Below are 17,758 nucleotides of genomic sequence, written 5' to 3'. Positions count from 1 at the left end.
ATATTTATCTTGAGCATTGTCGACAAAACAAGTAAAGAGATTGATAGAGCCAGAGTAAGTAAGTAAGTGGCTTTGAGGATATATGTGATGGTGGTAAAAAGACAACTTGTAAGTTGTGGACAAGTATCCATCTTCACACTCACCCTCTACCCACTACCACCATCATCAATTGCAAACCATTGTTATCAATTAGATGATGGAGTGTTGTTGGATCTCTCTCATCAAGTAAGTTACTGGTTATTAATAGGCTATGAATGTATGAATGAATGAATGAATGAATCAATGCGTACATCATCATCATCATCATCCTCATCCTTGATTGTTCTATTAATCAATCAATATATTCATTCTTCCTCTTCATAATATCAATTTCCAATTCCATTTCAAATTCCATATTCCTAATTAATCCATATAACCAATGACATTGATCAGTAAGTATATACGACTGGGACAAGAATGAATATTAATACTAACATGGAACTTAGACTCTTTAAGTAATATTGGTAATCCATTTGGAAGTATTATATTATCAAATTCTAGTGGACAATCGAGTTCCAACTACAATTCAATATCATCATCTCAATCATCAAATCATTTATCAGGTGTTGGTGATATCACTGGACCATTCTTTGGCAATTCAAAAGCGGCAAGACAACATGGAAGTCAGTTCTACAGTCAGAACACATTAATATCATATCCACTATACAATCCAATTTATTACTAGCAATATCTATCTATTCGTCGTTACTACTACCTTATAATTAAAAATAATAATAATATTAATACAATTATCCAGTTGAATTACTCATCATCTGACCTGTTGTCCAACAGTTTGATGATGCTCGTGGCGAATTGTTCTGGTGCCTCCACTGTGAAGGCATGTCCACAGTCCACCGATATCATTCTAGATCGTGGCAGATGATGTGTGATCAAAGACTTGGCCAACTCATATGGTACAACTACATCACGTTTACCCTATGATTGATTGATTGAATGATTGAATTAGTGAATGAGGTTGAGGATGATGGGTAGGTTGGCCTGGGGATACATACAAGTACTACACCAACAGGTATATCATCTTGGATTAGAGGCAGAAGATGGAGTAGACCGTAAGCGAATGGTATGTTATAAATTGTACTGTAGAAGGCTGGGAGGAATGATGGCTTGAGCAATATCTGCCATTTAACCTTGGCAATAAGGTCATCAATGAGTAAAGGATCAACATTCTCTGGCTGTGCAATATCAAACTTGAATCGTTCAGTGCTAGATTGATTGGGTGATTGAATGAATGAGCGAATGAACTAGCGAATGAATGAGGTGATGGAACACTCACTCTAACTTGGCAACCATTGCTCTTGCTCCAAATAGATTGAATAGGAATCGACCAATGTACGGGAGAACCATTAGCTTGGCAACTAGGGGCATGGGTACGGGTACGATGGCAGGTCCAACAAGACAGAGTTGAGCCACTCTTGCAGAGTGCACCACTGTGAAGCGTGTGGCTACTGCGCCACCCATCGAGTATCCAACCAAATGTACCCTGTCCACATTCAAATAGTTCAACAACTCATACGCTTGATTGCAAAAGTACTCCAAGTTGCATACTGCGTCCACGTCATTCATCTGGCTCCTTCCTCTTCCGTAGAAGTCTTTGGGGATGGTCGCGGTCGCGGGAGTGAGTGGGAGGCGAGTGTGAGTGTCAATGCTCACTGCGTGCATGCACGAGGCCGGACATTACATACCGAACAGGATGACGGTGTAGCCTTGTTGAACGAGTGGCTGTACTGATCTGTGATAGGAGAAGGACCACCATGAGATGCCATGCATGCATAGTACTATCTTGTCACGATTGAGACGTCGACCGTGGTCTAGATGCTGTATGAGTCGAGGTTGTACTGCTGTGTTATCATTCTCTGATGTCTGTGGTTCGAATATCTGATAGAATGTTGAGCCACTGTCCAGTTCAGCGTGATATCCATTGCGATACAACTCGATTGAATGACCCTCGTCGCAAGGTGGGTCGCACATCCATTCGAATCTTCTGCCTCCACTATTATCATCACTATTTATATCTAAGTCACTCATTATTATTATGTAGTATTATATATATATGTATATTATATGTATCTTTATCTATTTATCTCTATCTATAAATGATGAGTCACAAAGCAAGAACACACCTTTGCTTTGTGTGAGTTTGTTCGGCAATTGAAGTTGACCTGCGGGCAACTCACTTCCGTTGCTTTTGCCGAATCAAGGACGAGGTCACCACACTCGTGATCAACATTGACCATGGTCAACAAGTGATCAAGGATGAATGAATGAATGGATGGAAGGGTTTATATATGGGTTGTTATAATACATATTGGCGGCCAATCATCTGTCAATCAAGCAACCTAATGGATTACTTGCTCTTGCTTGAGGAGGATGAGAACAAGGACATGGCAGTCTCTTTGATCTGCTTGGTCTTGAGTCGTAGACTGGATGGTGTTGATGTTGATTGCTTGTCGATCGCTGGTGATGATGATGTGCTTGATAGTGAGCGACTGGATGGACTGCGAGTAATGTTGGTCTTTGTTGATGGTGTGGACGATGATGATGATGAGGATGAAGAGGATGTTGGAGTAGTTGGGTTGATGGCTGGCGGTTGCATTGAACCAGGTGTTCGTGTCACTGTGACTGATCTTCGGTTGGGCTGTGTGGTGGACTTTGGCTGAGGAGGAATGTAGGGTGATGATGGTGAACCTGATGATGGTGCTACTCGGTTGGATGGTGTCATTGGTGATGTCGTGGGTGTTGGAGGAAGGTTCCTGTTGGGTGGATGTGGCAATGGTGGACGAGGTGACAACGGCCTCCTATTAACAGGTGATGGTACATTCTTTGTCGTTGACAGGAGCTTAGGTGGAGGTGGTGTAGGCCGACTTGGAGGCCTTGGATATGATCTTGGTGGGTCAACTGATGTTGTTGTCGTGGTTGTAGTCGTCGTTGATGATGTTGATGTTGGGTCATTCTGTGCTGATGGTGTTGATGTTGTTGTTGTGGAAGTTGTTGGTTGTGGAGATGTTGGTCTGACCTTGTTGGCCGATGATATCTGGGTTGATAGTCTATTTGTGTTCTTGTTTGATGATGGTGTTTGTGGTCTGTTGCTTGATGGTGTTTGTGGTCTATTGAGTTGTTGTGATAGCCTGTTGTTGTTACTGCTTCCAACTCCAACATTACTGCTCCTTGGTGTGATCATGGGCTTTGAGGACGACGATCCAGTTGATGGTGATGATGATGATCCAACACCAAGACCTGACGAATGTGGAGTCTTCTTTAGATTGATACCAAATGTTGATGCCACCTTGCTTGATGATGATGGTGTCGATGTCTTTGGTGTCATTGATGTGGTTGGTGGAGTTGGCAGGTCATTGATCGACCTCTCTGTCATGATGTTGCCAATCTGTGTCAACAGTTCTTTGCGCATCAATGCCATCTCGCTTGATATCCTCTCCAACAATGTCTCTTGCATCCCTGATATGTCCCTCTTGAGCTGGGTCACAGTGTCCTCCAAAGAATGAATGGTGCTCTTGAGCTCATCGACATCATTGTGATTGACACCACTACCAACACCGTTTGTCTTGATTTTGTTGGTGGCTGTGGAGGTGGTTGTGGCCTGAGGTTGTTGTTGTTCTTTCGTCGAGGTCATTGATCGAGTGAGTGCCGCGATGAAGTCTGGTATGATTGTGGAGGTGGAGGAGTCGTGGCTACGGACCAACATGGTGCCGCCTGCATTGTACTCATCATCGTCTGAGGAGTCGTGCACGATGATGGTAGAACCAAAGCCACTGCCACTTGACGACCGCAGCTCATCGTCCTCTTTGATAATGATGGTGCCCATGTCTCCACCACTTCCCGATGTCTCGCTCTTTGAGTCTCGCGACTTCCTCAACAAATTCTCATTCTTGTCCGCTGTTGCCTTGCGCTTCTTCAACACCGAAGCACGCTTCTTCAAACACTCCTCAATGAGTGGCTTCAAAGCGTCTTGCTGTCCTGCAGAGCTCTGAATGAATGGGTGCTGGTGTTTTGGTTGTTTGTTAGTCGAGGGATGGGATGCCATGTGATCAATCAATCAATCAAACATACAGCAAGCAATTCAATTGCTGGTGGACGCTTCTCTGGGTCCTTCTGGCAACACAGTGCGATAAAGTCATTCAGCTCCTTGCTAAAGTGATGTTGCTTTGAGAGTGTTGGAGGGTTCTTGTTTGGTATCATGAGCATGGCACGTGTTGGAGGCATATTACAATAAGGTGGCTCGCCCTCAGCCATCTCAATCAATGTGATTCCCAAGCTCCATATATCGCACTTGTTGTCATATGGCTTCTTCTGAATGATCTCTGGAGGCATCCACAATGCTGATCGAGTTGGCGGAATATGAATGATTGATTGAGTGAGTGAAAGAGCTTGTGTGATCAAAGATGTCGCGTGGTAGACTTACGTGTTCCAATGAATTCTGTGGACTTGAGCAACTCGTCTTCGAGTTGTGCACTCACACCAAAGTCGGCAAGCTTGACGACAGAGTCCTCGTTGAGTAGGATGTTGGCAGCCTTGATATCTCGATGAATGATGTTGTTTGAGTGTAGGTAGTGTAGACCTTTCAAAGCTTGACACACTATGACTGCGATCTGCTTCTCGCTCAGGGTTCTCTCGGTGAGCTCCAGCATATCGCGTATCGAACCCAGGCTGCAGTAGTCCATCAAGATCCAGAGGTTGTCACCAGAGTTGCAGCAGCCATAGTAGCTGACAATGTTGTTGTTTTTGCACTTCTTGAGAATGGCGATCTCCTTGGCAATCTCAGACGAGTCCTGCAGGGGGATGACCTTGACGGCCATCATGGCGCTGTGATTGTCGCGATGGATGGCCCGATGCACAGTGCCGTAGGAGCCCGTGCCCAGCAGCTCCTGGAACACAAAGTCCTTGTCCACCTCCTCGCCCGTCCATTTGTAGTCCAGGTCGACGTGCACCTTGTGCTTGACGTTGAACGGAGTGCCGACCACGACGGCCGGACCATCTGCGTCCGATCGGTGATCGGGCACCTGATGATGGTTCGATTGTTGTACGCCACTGCCACTCTGATGCAACTTCCTCTCCTTCTCACGACCTTTATCCTTCTCGCGCTGTAACTTCTCGGCCTTCTTCAGTGCCTTTGTCACATTCTTGCCAATGTTTGAGCTGCCTGATCCTACACACTTTGCCAACGAATCAAAGATGATCTTCCGCTCCTCTTCGAATCTCTCCTTCTCTCTTTCGAATCTTTCTCTATCCTCCTTTAATGATTGTATCATACTATCCATATCATTATTATTACTATTGTTATTGTCGTTATTAAGATGTAGTTGCTTTCTTGATAAAGGTGTGATGGGAACAGCAGATGATGAGTGACCAATCAGTGATTGATGGTTATGGTCCTCTATCATGATACTAATGTACAAGTTATATATATAAGTATATGTATGTTATGTATCTCTTGAGAGATAAGCAAGTGATTGATTGTGTTTTATTATTAGAATGCAGACGCACCTTTTGTTTTGCGTCTGGCGCAATCAAACCCCAAAAGTTGTCGCTTCTGGACCCCACGATCAATCAAATTGGCCCATCCTATATCAGGGTTGGGCTACAAGTCCAACGACTGACATGTGATTGGTATTGTATGCCAGATATATAGGCACCATTGACAGAGTTTGAGTTTATTGATATTGAATGAATGATTGAATGTATGAATAAATGAAGGGGAATATCGCTTACTTGATTTGCAATTTCAGTGCAATGTTGACAGAGGCCAGCTCAGCAATGAGATAGGTGAATACGTATGGAACGGCAATGTTGACGAGATGACTGTCAGTCTTGCAGGTTGTGCAGCTCCTGGCGACACTGTTGTCATATTTGGACTTTTGTGAAGCGATCGATGTGGTGCTGCCACACTGCTTGCACACCATCAGTTTGCAGTAGTCGGACGACTTCATCAAACGATCGTTGAGACAGAACGACGTGCCGTGCGCCAGCATCGAGTCACGCTCCATCTCTCCGAAACGAATACCTCCTCCCACCTTACGACCCTTGATGGGCTGGTGCGTGATGTTGTTGACGCGACCCGTGGCACGCACCTGGTACTTGTCCTTGACCATGTGACGCAGACGTTGGTAGTAGCACACGCCAAAGAAGATGTTGGCGTGGAACTCCTCGCCTGTCGTGCCACTGTACATTGGCTCGTTGCCGTAGTAGTTGTAGCCAGCCTTCTTGAGCTGCTCGCCAAAGTACTCGACGGCTGTGCTCTTGTCGTTGAAGCGGAACGCCGTGGCGTCCTGGAATTTGCCGTGGATGGCACCGGCCTTGGCTGCCATGATCTCAACCAACATACCAATGGTCATACGTGAGGGGAAGGCGTTGGGGTTGATAATGACGTCGGGCTTCATACCCGACTCGGTGAATGGCATGTTGACCTCTGGCCACAGCTGACTCAGTACTCCCTTCTGACCGTGACGCGATGCGAACTTGTCTCCAATGACTGGGTTACGGTTGTAACGGTAGCGAATGACGAACTTGCTAATCATCGTCATGGGCTTGGTCTGTGTGTGTGGCGTCGTGCCAATGATTGTGATCTCCTCAATGTAGGCATCCTCCTTGCCCTTGTACTTGACGAGGAATTGCTTGTTGTCGATGGTCGACAGTGTAGTGTAGAGGGGCTCACCAAACTTGACCAGACGGCCGACATAGGGGAAGCCGTCCGTGTCGATGTACTCGTCCAGGCCGTCCGAGAGGGCGTTGGGACGGGACACGCTGCTCTTACCCATCTCCAGACGGGGCTTGCCCTCGTCAATGTCGACGTACTCATTCTTGTACACTGATCCATGACCAAATCCACGCTCGTATGCCGACTTGTTGATAATCATAGCGTCCTCCATGTCGTAGCCAGTGTTGGAAATGACGGCGATAACTGCGTTACATCCGTGAGGGTAGTCGTTGATGCGGTACTTGGTCTGGTTCTCTGTGCGCACGATTGGCTGCTGGATGTTCTGGATCTTGTAGAGCTTGTTATCAGCGCGGTACTTGTAGGAGTGCAGTGGTGTACCCATTGTCTGCTTGGCCATCTGACATTGATACATGTTTCTGGGTGATTGGTTGTAGTCAGAGAATGGTGTGAGGTTGGCCTCGACTGAGAGCATTGCCGTTGGGGAGATCTCGCAATGAGTGGTGTGCTCGCGCACGTCCTCGGGCAGAATTGAGATGTCCATGTACAGCTGCTCCTGTGGTCCGATAAGCTCGCGCTTGCCAGTCTTGAGGTTGATGACTGTACGCATGAATCTGGCACCGGTCGAGAAAAGGTAGATGCCTGGGTACTGGCCACCCTTGGCCGTGTCGACTGGCACGTATGCCACCTCCATGGACAATGGGATGGCGGGCTCGTCGCCCGTAGACTTGAGATATCTCAACAGAGTGACCAACTCTGGTGCCAATCCACTCTCAATGCGACCCAGCACTCTACCATTGAACACCACAGGTATAGAGTTGGCCATGAATGTTGATGAAGTCTCTACACTTGTGACTCCATGTGTTACCAAGAATGGTGCCAACAGCTTGTTAGCTGCAGCAGTCTGATCATCTTGCAATGGGTCCTTTGTGATCTGTTTGGTTTGGTTGATGTATGAGTACGTTTGTGTGCGCGAGTTGAACGGGAGGAGTGGATGAGACTTACGACACAGTTGGCTGACAAATGGTTCAATAGACCACATGGTGCTCCATCAGGAGTGTGAACTGGACACAGGAATCCAAATGACTCTGGCATCAGCTTACGAATGCTAGTTGTCTTCATCGTGGCGAAGAAAGCTCCTCTGTGAATAGATCTGAAATGAGAGATATAACGAATGTAGTTAAGCTTATCAGCAATGATAGCAAATCCAGTTCTCTGTTATGATTGATTGATTGATGGGTAGGGTATGGTTGGGTTAGGATGAGTCGTATCCCAGGACCAGGACCATGACCAGGACATACCTGCTGCAGATCAAGTCCTGTGCTTGACACCAGGTTACCGGTGGCCAGGAAGTAGTTAAACTTGTCTCCAATGTTTATCGATCGGTCTAGGGCCTTCTTGAAAGAGTTCTCCTCCGAGACATTCTTGCCTAGCTGTAGCTTCTTGAAGAGTGAACCAGCAATCTCCAAGTACTCTGTCAGACGCTCCCTCATAATAGTGGCGAACAGATGACCTGGCAGCAACACCTCATGGAATGAAGTGGCATCAATGCTGTCTGTACCATGATTACCCTGAACGACAGAGTACAACTTCTGGATCATCAGACTGTACGAGTATGATTGATTGAGTGAGTTAGTGAGTGATTGATTGATTGAGTGCACTGAATGATCGTGATCGATACATACATCAACATGTTAAACTTGTCACGATAGTTTGGAAGATGGACGAGGAAGTAGTTCTCGATGAAGTACTTGGCGATATCGATGTTGGTGAAGAAGTTGGGCAGTCTGCTCTTGACGCGATAACGTGCGCCAATGTAGTCCAATATCTCATTCTGATGGTTGAGTCCGGCGATCTTCTGCTCGCGCAGTGTAAGCTCGACACGATCGGTGAGGAAGGTGTTCTCGGTGTTGCCCTGGACGATCAGCGAGAAGATCTCCTTGTCGGTGGTCTCGATCAGCGCCTTGAGCAGCAGCGTCACTGGGATGAAGTACTCCTGGCGGCCAAAGTAGAAACGGAAGGTGATCTGGCCGTCTGAGATGTAGTGCAGGTTGTTGGTCATCGACGAGCGGTCGGAGCGCACGCAACGGATGGTCACACCGTACTTGGTGTAGCCGGGGCCACGGCTGGTCCAGCCCATACGCGTGAGGGCGATCGGGTGGTTGCCCTTGGTGGCGACGAGCATACGCATCACCTTTTCATTGCCATTGACGATGAAGTAGCCGCCGACCTCGAGAGCCTCCTCGTGGCGCTCGACCAGCTGCTCGGGGTTGAGGCCGCGCAGATGGCAACGCAGTGAGTTGACGATGATTGGGATGTGACCCAGCTCGACGGGGAACTCGTGGGCCTCGTTCGACAGGGGGTCCTTGTAGAGCTGCACGGTGCCGACCAATGCGGCGTTGTATGTAGTGCCTGCCTGACGCGTCTCGAAGGGGTACAGTGGCAGGCCCTCCTGCTTGGTGGGCTGGTTCACTCTAACATTCTTGAACTTGAGCATCCATGTGTGTTCTGCGTCCTTTATAAAGTAGACTGGTGGCAAGTTCTTGACGATCAAGTCCAATGATTGCTCCGTAAAGAAATCGAACGAGTCGATATGTGGTGCAACCAATCTTCTAAGTTCTTCACTTGGTAGAGTTGTTGTCATTGTTTGTTTATCTGTTTATCTGTGTATCTATCTATCTCTGTTTATCTGTATGTTGTTGATGTTGTTCTTGTTGTCACAATGAATGTGATTACATATATATATATATATATTATATGTATGTGATACAGATAAACACTTAAACAAGTACAATGAGTAATAATAAGTTGAAATGCATCAAAGTGAAAAATGTTTCGTTCGTTTCGTTCAATTCGAAAAACAATGAAAAAAACAAAATAAATAACAAGTTTTGATTTGATAGCTCAAACATCACAAGTGATGAATGAAGTTGAGCACTCAATTGAGATAATTACTTTGGTAGTGTCTTAATAATAAATAAATACAATGTATCTAATACTTAAATTATAAAATATGATTGTATTTATTGGAATTGAGTTGTTTGATCAATTGGATGACGAATCCCGAATAGTGAGATACATCTTGTGAAAATTTCGAAAGTGGCGCAAAATCAATGATAAAATGAAGTATTGTTGTTCAATCTGAACCCAAACCAAAATAGATACAAGATAGATAACAGATACTCAACTTATAAATATAAATATATACACACATGAAGCTATGTCTAGAGTAGTATCAAAGTCATTTGAGTCATTCATCAATCTATTCGAAACAAATAATACACCATCTTCTTCATCATCATCGTCATCATCAACATCTACAACAACAACACAATCAAATACACTGAAACGAAAGAGTAGTTCAATAAATAGTATAGATAGTAGTAATAACAACAATAACAACAATAACAATAACAACAATAGTACAATCATCAACAGTGTCACTGATAACAACAACAACAACACAAACACTGAGCATCCATCAAAGAGGAAGCGTAACAAGTATTACTATCAACCAGTCCAAAGAACATTCTTCTCTAATCCAATAGGTATGTGATCCAGTCATTCATTCATTCAATCGATCAATCAATCAATTGCTAACAAACAAACAATCAAACAGAGTACATAACACAGACTAAACATACTCTTCGCAACTACCTGAGTAAGAGTCTGTTGTCTATTCCATCAGTCTTCTCATCACAGTCATCAACTTCATCATCATCACCATCATCACAGTCAACCTCCAACAACAACAACAGCAATAACAACAATCAAATAGGATATCACTCAATATCATCAAGTGATAGCAATAACACAACAACAGCAACATTTAACGTTGGAACCAACAACAGACGTCAAGTAGCAACAAACAACTACAAGTACAAGAAACAAGACAATCCATTTAAGAAGTTCCAATACACATCAACAACACATACGACACAGTTGCCTCAGCATCATCAACAACAACATCAATATCAGCAGCAACAACAGCAGTATCAGTTTGAGCAACAACAACAACAGAATAGTCTTTATCAAAGTGCACTTGAGCGCATGAACAACGACGCCAGCTCGGCCAATCAATACCTTCTATCAAGCAACAACAGTAATATGGAGCGTTCAGATGCTGACATTTGTCGTGATGACGATGATGATCAGATGTCATCATTCCCATCGTCTGCAGAAGATCCACAGACACAACACATAATCAATCAATCAGATGATGCAAGCAGTGGTGATGCATCACCATCAATCTCACCTTCAACTTCAACAACAACGACTACAACTACTGCATCAAACAACAACAATAACAACAACAATATTACTCAATCCACATACAGACCAAAGTCAAAGCTTTCCTTTATGGACTCACTGGTAAGAGATGATTGAGAGACTGATGCATGCCTGATGATATACTAACGAATGATTGATCGACTGATAGAGACACAACCAAGAGATAAGAGAGACAAGAGAGGACATACAACAACTTATACAACAGACCCAAGATGGTCTCTCGATCGATGTTGTTGATCAACAACAACAGCACCAACAGCAATCATTGACAATGGGCATGGATCATCCAGTTGACACAAGACCATTAAGCATGATGGCAACACATTCACCTGTTCATCATCAATCGATGACAACGACACGTCATGGTCTGTCCACATCAATATCTCGACCATCATCCAGTCTGATGTCACCGCCAAAGACAACAACAACAAACACATACACGACAATGCCAATGCTACCAAATCACTCTCTCATGTCATCAACATATGTTGAGCAAACTGGTGGCCCTCGCACAAGAGAGGATGAATCACATCAAAAGTCAATATTACACATTGATGACCTTGACTCCTCTTCCTCATTGCCCTACAAGCCATCATCATCATCATCACTCTCACTCTATAACAATGATCAAGGTACACTGAGCACCACCAACAACAACAGTCTCTCAGCATCTACAAAGGCCAGAAGTCTCATATCAAGGTAAGTACAGGGACTATCCCATTCTTCAGACACACAAGTTGAACTAACAACCTACATTATGTATATAGTCTCCGACCCAAGTACGTCGATTCATTCGTCGAGACCAACGCCAATGAGAATGATAACTTCCATGATCGGCTCAGTGCATCGAGACAGGAGTCCCGCTCAGAGGACATCAGCTCCCTGCTGGCTAAACTGCAGTCCATCTCCCAGACACACAGCTGGAGCTTGATCAAACAGTTGGAGAGCAGGATAAAGGAGCAAAAGGCAAAGAAGCCAGTGCTGCGCAAGGTCACCGAGGAGGAGGACGAGTTCATTCGCACCATGCTCTCAAGGGGCGCAGACCGCGAACTACTATCCGAGTTGAACTCGGTGCCACTCACCAGATACGACCTGCGAAAGCTGGCGCCGGGCCAGTGGCTCAACGACGAGATCATCAACTTCTACATGGAGGTGCTCAAGAAGCGACAGGAGGGCGCCCTCCCCAACCAATACCTCAAGTGTCACTTCTTCAACTCGTTCTTCTATCAAATGCTGTGCAACAACAATGGCACATACTCTTATCAGCGCGTCAAGAAGTGGACCAACAAGTTTGACATCTTTGCCCTGGACAAGGTAGTGATCCCCGTGCATCTTGGCAATCATTGGTGTTGTGCAGTCATCAACTTTATCGACAAACGATTCGAATACTATGACTCTTTGTCTGGTGACAATCCAGCATGTTTGAAGGTATGTGACATTGATTGATTGATTGGTTGATTGGTTAGTGATCATGGACTAATCCCATCCTCATCCCTACCCCCCTTTAGAAACTGAGACAGTATATCGAGGATGAGATGAAGGATAAGTCAAAGTTGGGCGCAGTTAAGTTGTCAGAGTTCAAGGATTACACGCCAAAGGATACACCCGTGCAGAACAATGGCTATGATTGTGGAGTGTTTATGTGCAAGTTTGCCGATTTTGTGTCCAGAGGTGTGCCACTAGACTTTACTCAAAAGGACATCACGTTGGCAAGGAGATTGATGATACTGGAGTGTTATAATAAAACACTGATCAGCTGAGCAGTTGATCAGTCGTGGGGGAGTATGCTTGTGCGTGGACGTCCATGGATGGATCACTCACAATCAAGTTACTCGGCAGCTACGTCGACGGCGGGTGCCTCTACACGTTTCTTCAACTCTTCGTTCATCTTGTTGAAGTCTCCTTCGGTCTTGGTGATGAGCGATCCGAGGAGTGGCACGAGGATGCCAGAGAAGTTCTCGCCATGGACAAACTTGGTGGAGCCATCATTGTTGTTGACGGCTTGGAAGAAGTGCTCTCCATCGAATAGTCCAGTGAACCATAGCTTGCCACGCCATCTAAGTTGATGATTGGGTTCAACTACTGCCACTACAGGTTTGATCACCATCTTATTATTGAACGTCACTGATACCGTATCACCTGGTTTGGTCTGATCATTGAGACCCTCCATATTGATCATGAATGGGTTCCATTGATTATATTGTTGACCATCAATCAACACTCTCCAAACATCCTCTGGATTCTTATTAATTGTTATCTCTGTTGTTATTGACCTACCCATTATTATTAATATTATTATTATTACTATGACTTGACTTGGTACTATAATGTCTCAATCTATTTATAAACTAAACTATTAAAGTGGATGGATGAGGTCGCGATGGACTCTCATCAATCAGATATTATTTCATCGACAACTCCGGACATTGACGAAATAAAGTTGTAGAAGTCAACTCACTTGTCCAGGGCCATGCTGTCTGAAAAGGGGGGTCACATGAGAGTGACCCTTCAAACATCCACTCTAGAATACTATGTACATGTGGTTATTGTAGTTGTTATTCAAGAAGGAAGGTCTTTCTCCAATATTGTAACTATTCTGTTCTCTTCTGTTCTCTTCTGTAGCAAGAAACATTGAACATTTACTCACTGACTCATTCAACCAATCGTTCAATCAATCGATCAATCAACCCAGTCAACCAACTAACCAATCAACCAATCAATTGAATGTTGTAATGTTGAACAAATACTAATATAACTAACAACTAAGATGTTGTCTTGTGTTCAACACGTGAACCAAGGACATTGAGGGGCGAAAACAAAGATCCAAACAATGTGTGTGTTTGAATGTGTTTGTCGAGTCATTATTGGAAGCGACTCGTGTATCTCTGGGTGAATCATTCGTACGAATTCTCGAAATATATAATATAATATATATAGTTATAGTAACATGTTCAACTGTTGTTGAGAATGGATAATAGCAATAGTAATAGTAGTATTGATGATGATGAATCAACGACGACCACAACATTGTTGACAAGTGATATGAATGAAAATCAACGTCTGGTGGTCGATAGACCTCTGAATGACGACCAGCATGAAGAGGATAATGGCATCAAAGACGACGTCGTCAACTACACAACAGATTCAAACGAACAGAGTACACTACTGTTAAAGAACAATCACAACAACAATGCAATATTAACAACAATAGATGCTGATAATGGACACAATGACGACGATGGTGGTCAGTCACCATCATACAAGCCACTACTAAGTAATGGCATTGACAATGACGATCACAACATCGACAACAACAACAATATACATATCAAGGAGAAGAAGACATCACCTGCTGTGACTGCTGCTGTGACAACAACAGAGAAAGTGGCATCGGAGGAGACAGAGGAAGAGGCACATGTTCACTTCAATGACACAGTGATCCAATATACCGATAGCAACATTGGTCAATACTATGAGGCGGACGACGAGCAATCAGACTCGAGTAGTAGCAGTCTGAATGAAGATGACTTTGTCAGCGACGAGGCCTACAAGTTCAGAACGCCAAACAATATATACGAGCGAATCTTAACAACTGCGGCAACACTAAAGTATGTTTGAGTGAGTGAGTGTGATGGCAATGGCTGGCTGACGACTGACTTGCTCTCATTTTGTAGATTCAAGGCATCGATACATACAAAGGAACTCAAACTGACGGCGGCATACCTGGCGGTGTTCATCTCACTTGGTATCAACTCTGGAAGTCTTGGACCAACCCTACCCGCACTGGCCGCCAACACATATACTACAACAGCCAACGTTGGTCTATTCTTCACAACAAGAGGTCTAGGCTACTTCATTGGCTCATTCTCTGGCAGAGTATGTTGTTCCTCCAGGACTCCTGGATCTTGTCAAGTGATTGATTGACTGACACACCACTCTACCATCTCTAGTTCTATGACAAGATAAACAATGGCAACCATGTAATAGCAGCAGCCATACTTCTCATGACAGTCACTCTGATTGTCATCCCTCTAATACATAATGTAAGTTGTTGGAGTCCAATCAAATCCAGTCCAATCCAATGATTCAATCATAGACTGACACTCGATGATCGATCACAACATATAGCTTTGGGGAGCAGGCGTTGTATTCTTCTTCAATGGAATCGGATCTGGCTTAATTGACTCGGGTCTGAACACAATGATCGTCTGGGTCTGGAAGGAAGCTGTCAATCCATTCATGCAGCTGTTACATTGTAGGTCATCACCGGCCCAAATGGACCCGCGGATCACGTGACTAACTGACCTGACATAACTTTAGTTACATTTGGACTTGGAGCACTACTTGCACCATTCGTCGTCTCTATGATGGGAGGCTCATCATTGTTTGACAAGTATGTGGTGTTGGCTATTATCATGGCATTGTCATTCATCCCCATGATGCTGGTCAAGCCTGTGCCTCCATACAAGGAGGACGAGAGTGTAACAGACAGCTTGACAAAGAATGAGAAGCGACTTAGAATAGAGGTGATCTTTGCCGTGGCACTATTCCTCTTTGTCTACGTTGGTGCAGAGGCTGGATATGGAGGATGGATCTTCACCTATGCACAGACAAACCTTCACCTGGACGACCTCAACGCTGGCCTACTCAACTCATTATTCTGGACGACATTTACACTGGCCAGGCTTGCTGGTGTTGTAATATCATTGTATTTAACTCCAAATGTATGTTCCAAGGACAACATCCAGGACCTCGCGGCATGCATGGCCCTTTGACTAACTCAATCAATCAATCAAAATAGCAAATGATCATTCTAGATATGATTGGATGTTTCTTCTTCTCATCATTGCTGATTGCAGTGCCGCACTCAAAGGCCATGCTTTGGATTGCCACGGGTGGACTGGGCATCAGTTTGGCAAGCATCTTCCCAACGTGTATATCGTTGCCGGCGAATTTGAACATGCCAATCACAGGCGAAGCAACATCATACATGGTGATTGGTGCGACGGCTGGCGAGATCACCATTCCTTGGTTGATAGGTGTTGCTCAGCATCACCTGTCCCAAAAGATACTGCCATGGGTCGTACTATTCAGCTGTGCCATAGCGCTCGCCATCTACCTAACAATCATCATTCGAGCAAAGATAATACGATCAAGGGATCGTGGTGACTCCTTTGAGCTACAAGGTATCAATCACTTCATTACGACCATACAACAGAAGCAATAAACTATTATGTCCATGTCGATGTCGATTGACAACGTTCAAGTTAAGATGGCCTTTGGGGGCCGAATGATCGTTTCGAAGATTCTTCGAGAATTTGATATATCTTGAAGTTTCACATTATGCTATCTCATTTCTTCAAACTCATACAGATAACTAATTACACATATACAAATACATAGAGATACAATGAGTGGAACAACAAAGGAATTGGTACAACCTCCTCCTGAACATTGCCCAGGAACAGAGTCGGCATCAGCTGGCAAATCAGATGCTTGCAAGGGTTGCCCAAACCAACAGATATGTGCAGATGGCCCAAAGGGTCCAGACCCTGACATTGTCGCGATAGAGGAGAGGATGGCATCGGTCAAGCACAAGGTGTTGGTACTCTCGGGAAAGGGTGGCGTCGGCAAGAGCACATTCTCATCGCAGCTCAGCTTTGCATTGGCTGCGCAACAGGATACGCAGGTCGGCCTGCTCGACATTGACATATGCGGCCCATCCATACCCAAGATCATGGGACTCGAGGGCGAGCAGATACACACAAGCAACCAGGGTTGGGACCCAGTCTACGTCGAGGACAACCTCGCCGTCATGTCCGTGGGCTTCCTGCTGGACAGCGAGGAGGAGGCAGTCATCTGGCGTGGACCAAAGAAGAATGGTCTGATCAAACAGTTCTTGAAGGATGTGTTCTGGGGCGAGCTTGACTACCTGGTTGTGGACACACCGCCTGGCACCTCAGACGAGCATCTCTCCATCGTACAATACCTCAAGACTTCCAACATTGATGGAGCAGTCATCATCACCTCACCTCAAGACGTCTCACTCATCGATGTAAGAAAGGAGATCAACTTCTGCAAGAAGGTTGGTGTCAACATCATCGGTGTCGTTGAGAACATGTCTGGCTTTGTCTGTCCCAAGTGCACTGTAAGTTCATTCATTCATTCATTCATATATTCGATCAATGGTACTTACTCACGCATTCAACTCAACTATGAACAGAAAGAATCACAGATATTCATACCAACAAGTGGTGGCGCAGAGGTGATGGCAAGAGAGATGAATGTTCCATTCCTTGGAAGAATACCAATTGATCCACTCATTGCCAGATCATGCGACGAAGGCAAGAGTTACCTGACCACCTATCCAGACTCTGAAGCGACCAAGCAATATCGAATCATTTTCGAAAGTATGTAACCTTAATCACTGCATCTTCATTATCATGATCTTACCATCCTAACAACCAATGTCATTCATTACATTTAGAGATCAAGCAGACTATCAGCAACAACTACAACAACAATAACAATAACAACAAGAGTTAAGTCCTTGCTTTGTAAATAAAGAGTGTCTCTGAGGTCGCAACTATGAGTCATCAAACTATCAAACTATCTCTCTTGATATGACACGACTTGTCTTCTCCTTGAGGGAAGAGCTATGATGATGTCCAGCGCAACACAATGCACTAGTCCCGTGAATCGAGGAATGCACTAAACCCAGGCTTTAGTGTGTTGAAAGTG

At 44.8% G+C, this 17,758-nt stretch overlaps 7 protein-coding genes across 7 annotated transcripts; 3 read left to right on the top strand and 4 right to left on the bottom strand.

Annotated features, from left to right (window-relative positions):
* Positions 1–804: 804 nt before the first annotated feature.
* Positions 805–2,085, bottom strand: SAMD00019534_065850 (hypothetical protein; the record flags this gene model as incomplete). The annotated part of the gene is made up of 4 exons (XM_012898405.1): positions 805–975; positions 1,053–1,263; positions 1,334–1,649; positions 1,743–2,085. Coding segments are annotated over 4 exons (1,041 nt in total), but the record flags the coding sequence as incomplete, so codon positions are not given.
* Positions 2,086–2,410: 325 nt separating this feature from the next.
* On the bottom strand, positions 2,411–5,369 carry SAMD00019534_065840 (hypothetical protein; the record flags this gene model as incomplete). The annotated part of the gene is made up of 3 exons (XM_012898404.1): positions 2,411–4,057; positions 4,126–4,394; positions 4,478–5,369. Coding segments are annotated over 3 exons (2,808 nt in total), but the record flags the coding sequence as incomplete, so codon positions are not given.
* Positions 5,370–5,780: 411 nt separating this feature from the next.
* SAMD00019534_065830 (hypothetical protein) lies at positions 5,781–9,386 on the bottom strand (the record flags this gene model as incomplete). Its single annotated transcript, XM_012898403.1, has 4 exons — positions 5,781–7,661; positions 7,733–7,942; positions 8,029–8,332; positions 8,413–9,386. Coding segments are annotated over 4 exons (3,369 nt in total), but the record flags the coding sequence as incomplete, so codon positions are not given.
* Positions 9,387–9,947: 561 nt separating this feature from the next.
* On the top strand, positions 9,948–12,777 carry SAMD00019534_065820 (hypothetical protein; the record flags this gene model as incomplete). Its single annotated transcript, XM_012898402.1, has 5 exons — positions 9,948–10,275; positions 10,347–11,098; positions 11,166–11,716; positions 11,785–12,445; positions 12,526–12,777. 5 exons carry the CDS (start codon positions 9,948–9,950, stop codon positions 12,775–12,777), a joined length of 2,544 nt encoding a protein of 847 aa, XP_012753856.1.
* Positions 12,778–12,845: 68 nt separating this feature from the next.
* Positions 12,846–13,187, bottom strand: SAMD00019534_065810 (hypothetical protein; the record flags this gene model as incomplete). The annotated part of the gene is made up of 1 exon (XM_012898401.1): positions 12,846–13,187. The coding sequence occupies one exon, from the start codon at positions 13,185–13,187 to the stop codon at positions 12,846–12,848; it is 342 nt and encodes a 113-aa protein (XP_012753855.1).
* Positions 13,188–13,984: 797 nt separating this feature from the next.
* On the top strand, positions 13,985–16,244 carry SAMD00019534_065800 (hypothetical protein; the record flags this gene model as incomplete). Its single annotated transcript, XM_012898400.1, has 6 exons — positions 13,985–14,625; positions 14,692–14,893; positions 14,968–15,060; positions 15,146–15,272; positions 15,338–15,741; positions 15,819–16,244. 6 exons carry the CDS (start codon positions 13,985–13,987, stop codon positions 16,242–16,244), a joined length of 1,893 nt encoding a protein of 630 aa, XP_012753854.1.
* A 183-nt stretch (positions 16,245–16,427) lies between these two features.
* On the top strand, positions 16,428–17,563 carry SAMD00019534_065790 (hypothetical protein; the record flags this gene model as incomplete). Its single annotated transcript, XM_012898399.1, has 3 exons — positions 16,428–17,165; positions 17,241–17,427; positions 17,505–17,563. 3 exons carry the CDS (start codon positions 16,428–16,430, stop codon positions 17,561–17,563), a joined length of 984 nt encoding a protein of 327 aa, XP_012753853.1.
* Positions 17,564–17,758: the final 195 nt, after the last annotated feature.

This window comes from Acytostelium subglobosum, assembly GCF_000787575.1.
Source record: "Acytostelium subglobosum LB1 DNA, scaffold: scaffold12, whole genome shotgun sequence".
Taxonomy (NCBI): Eukaryota; Evosea; class Eumycetozoa; order Acytosteliales; family Acytosteliaceae; genus Acytostelium; species Acytostelium subglobosum.
Note: the sequence above shows the minus strand (reverse complement) of the source record. Positions and strands in the feature narration are given on the sequence as shown.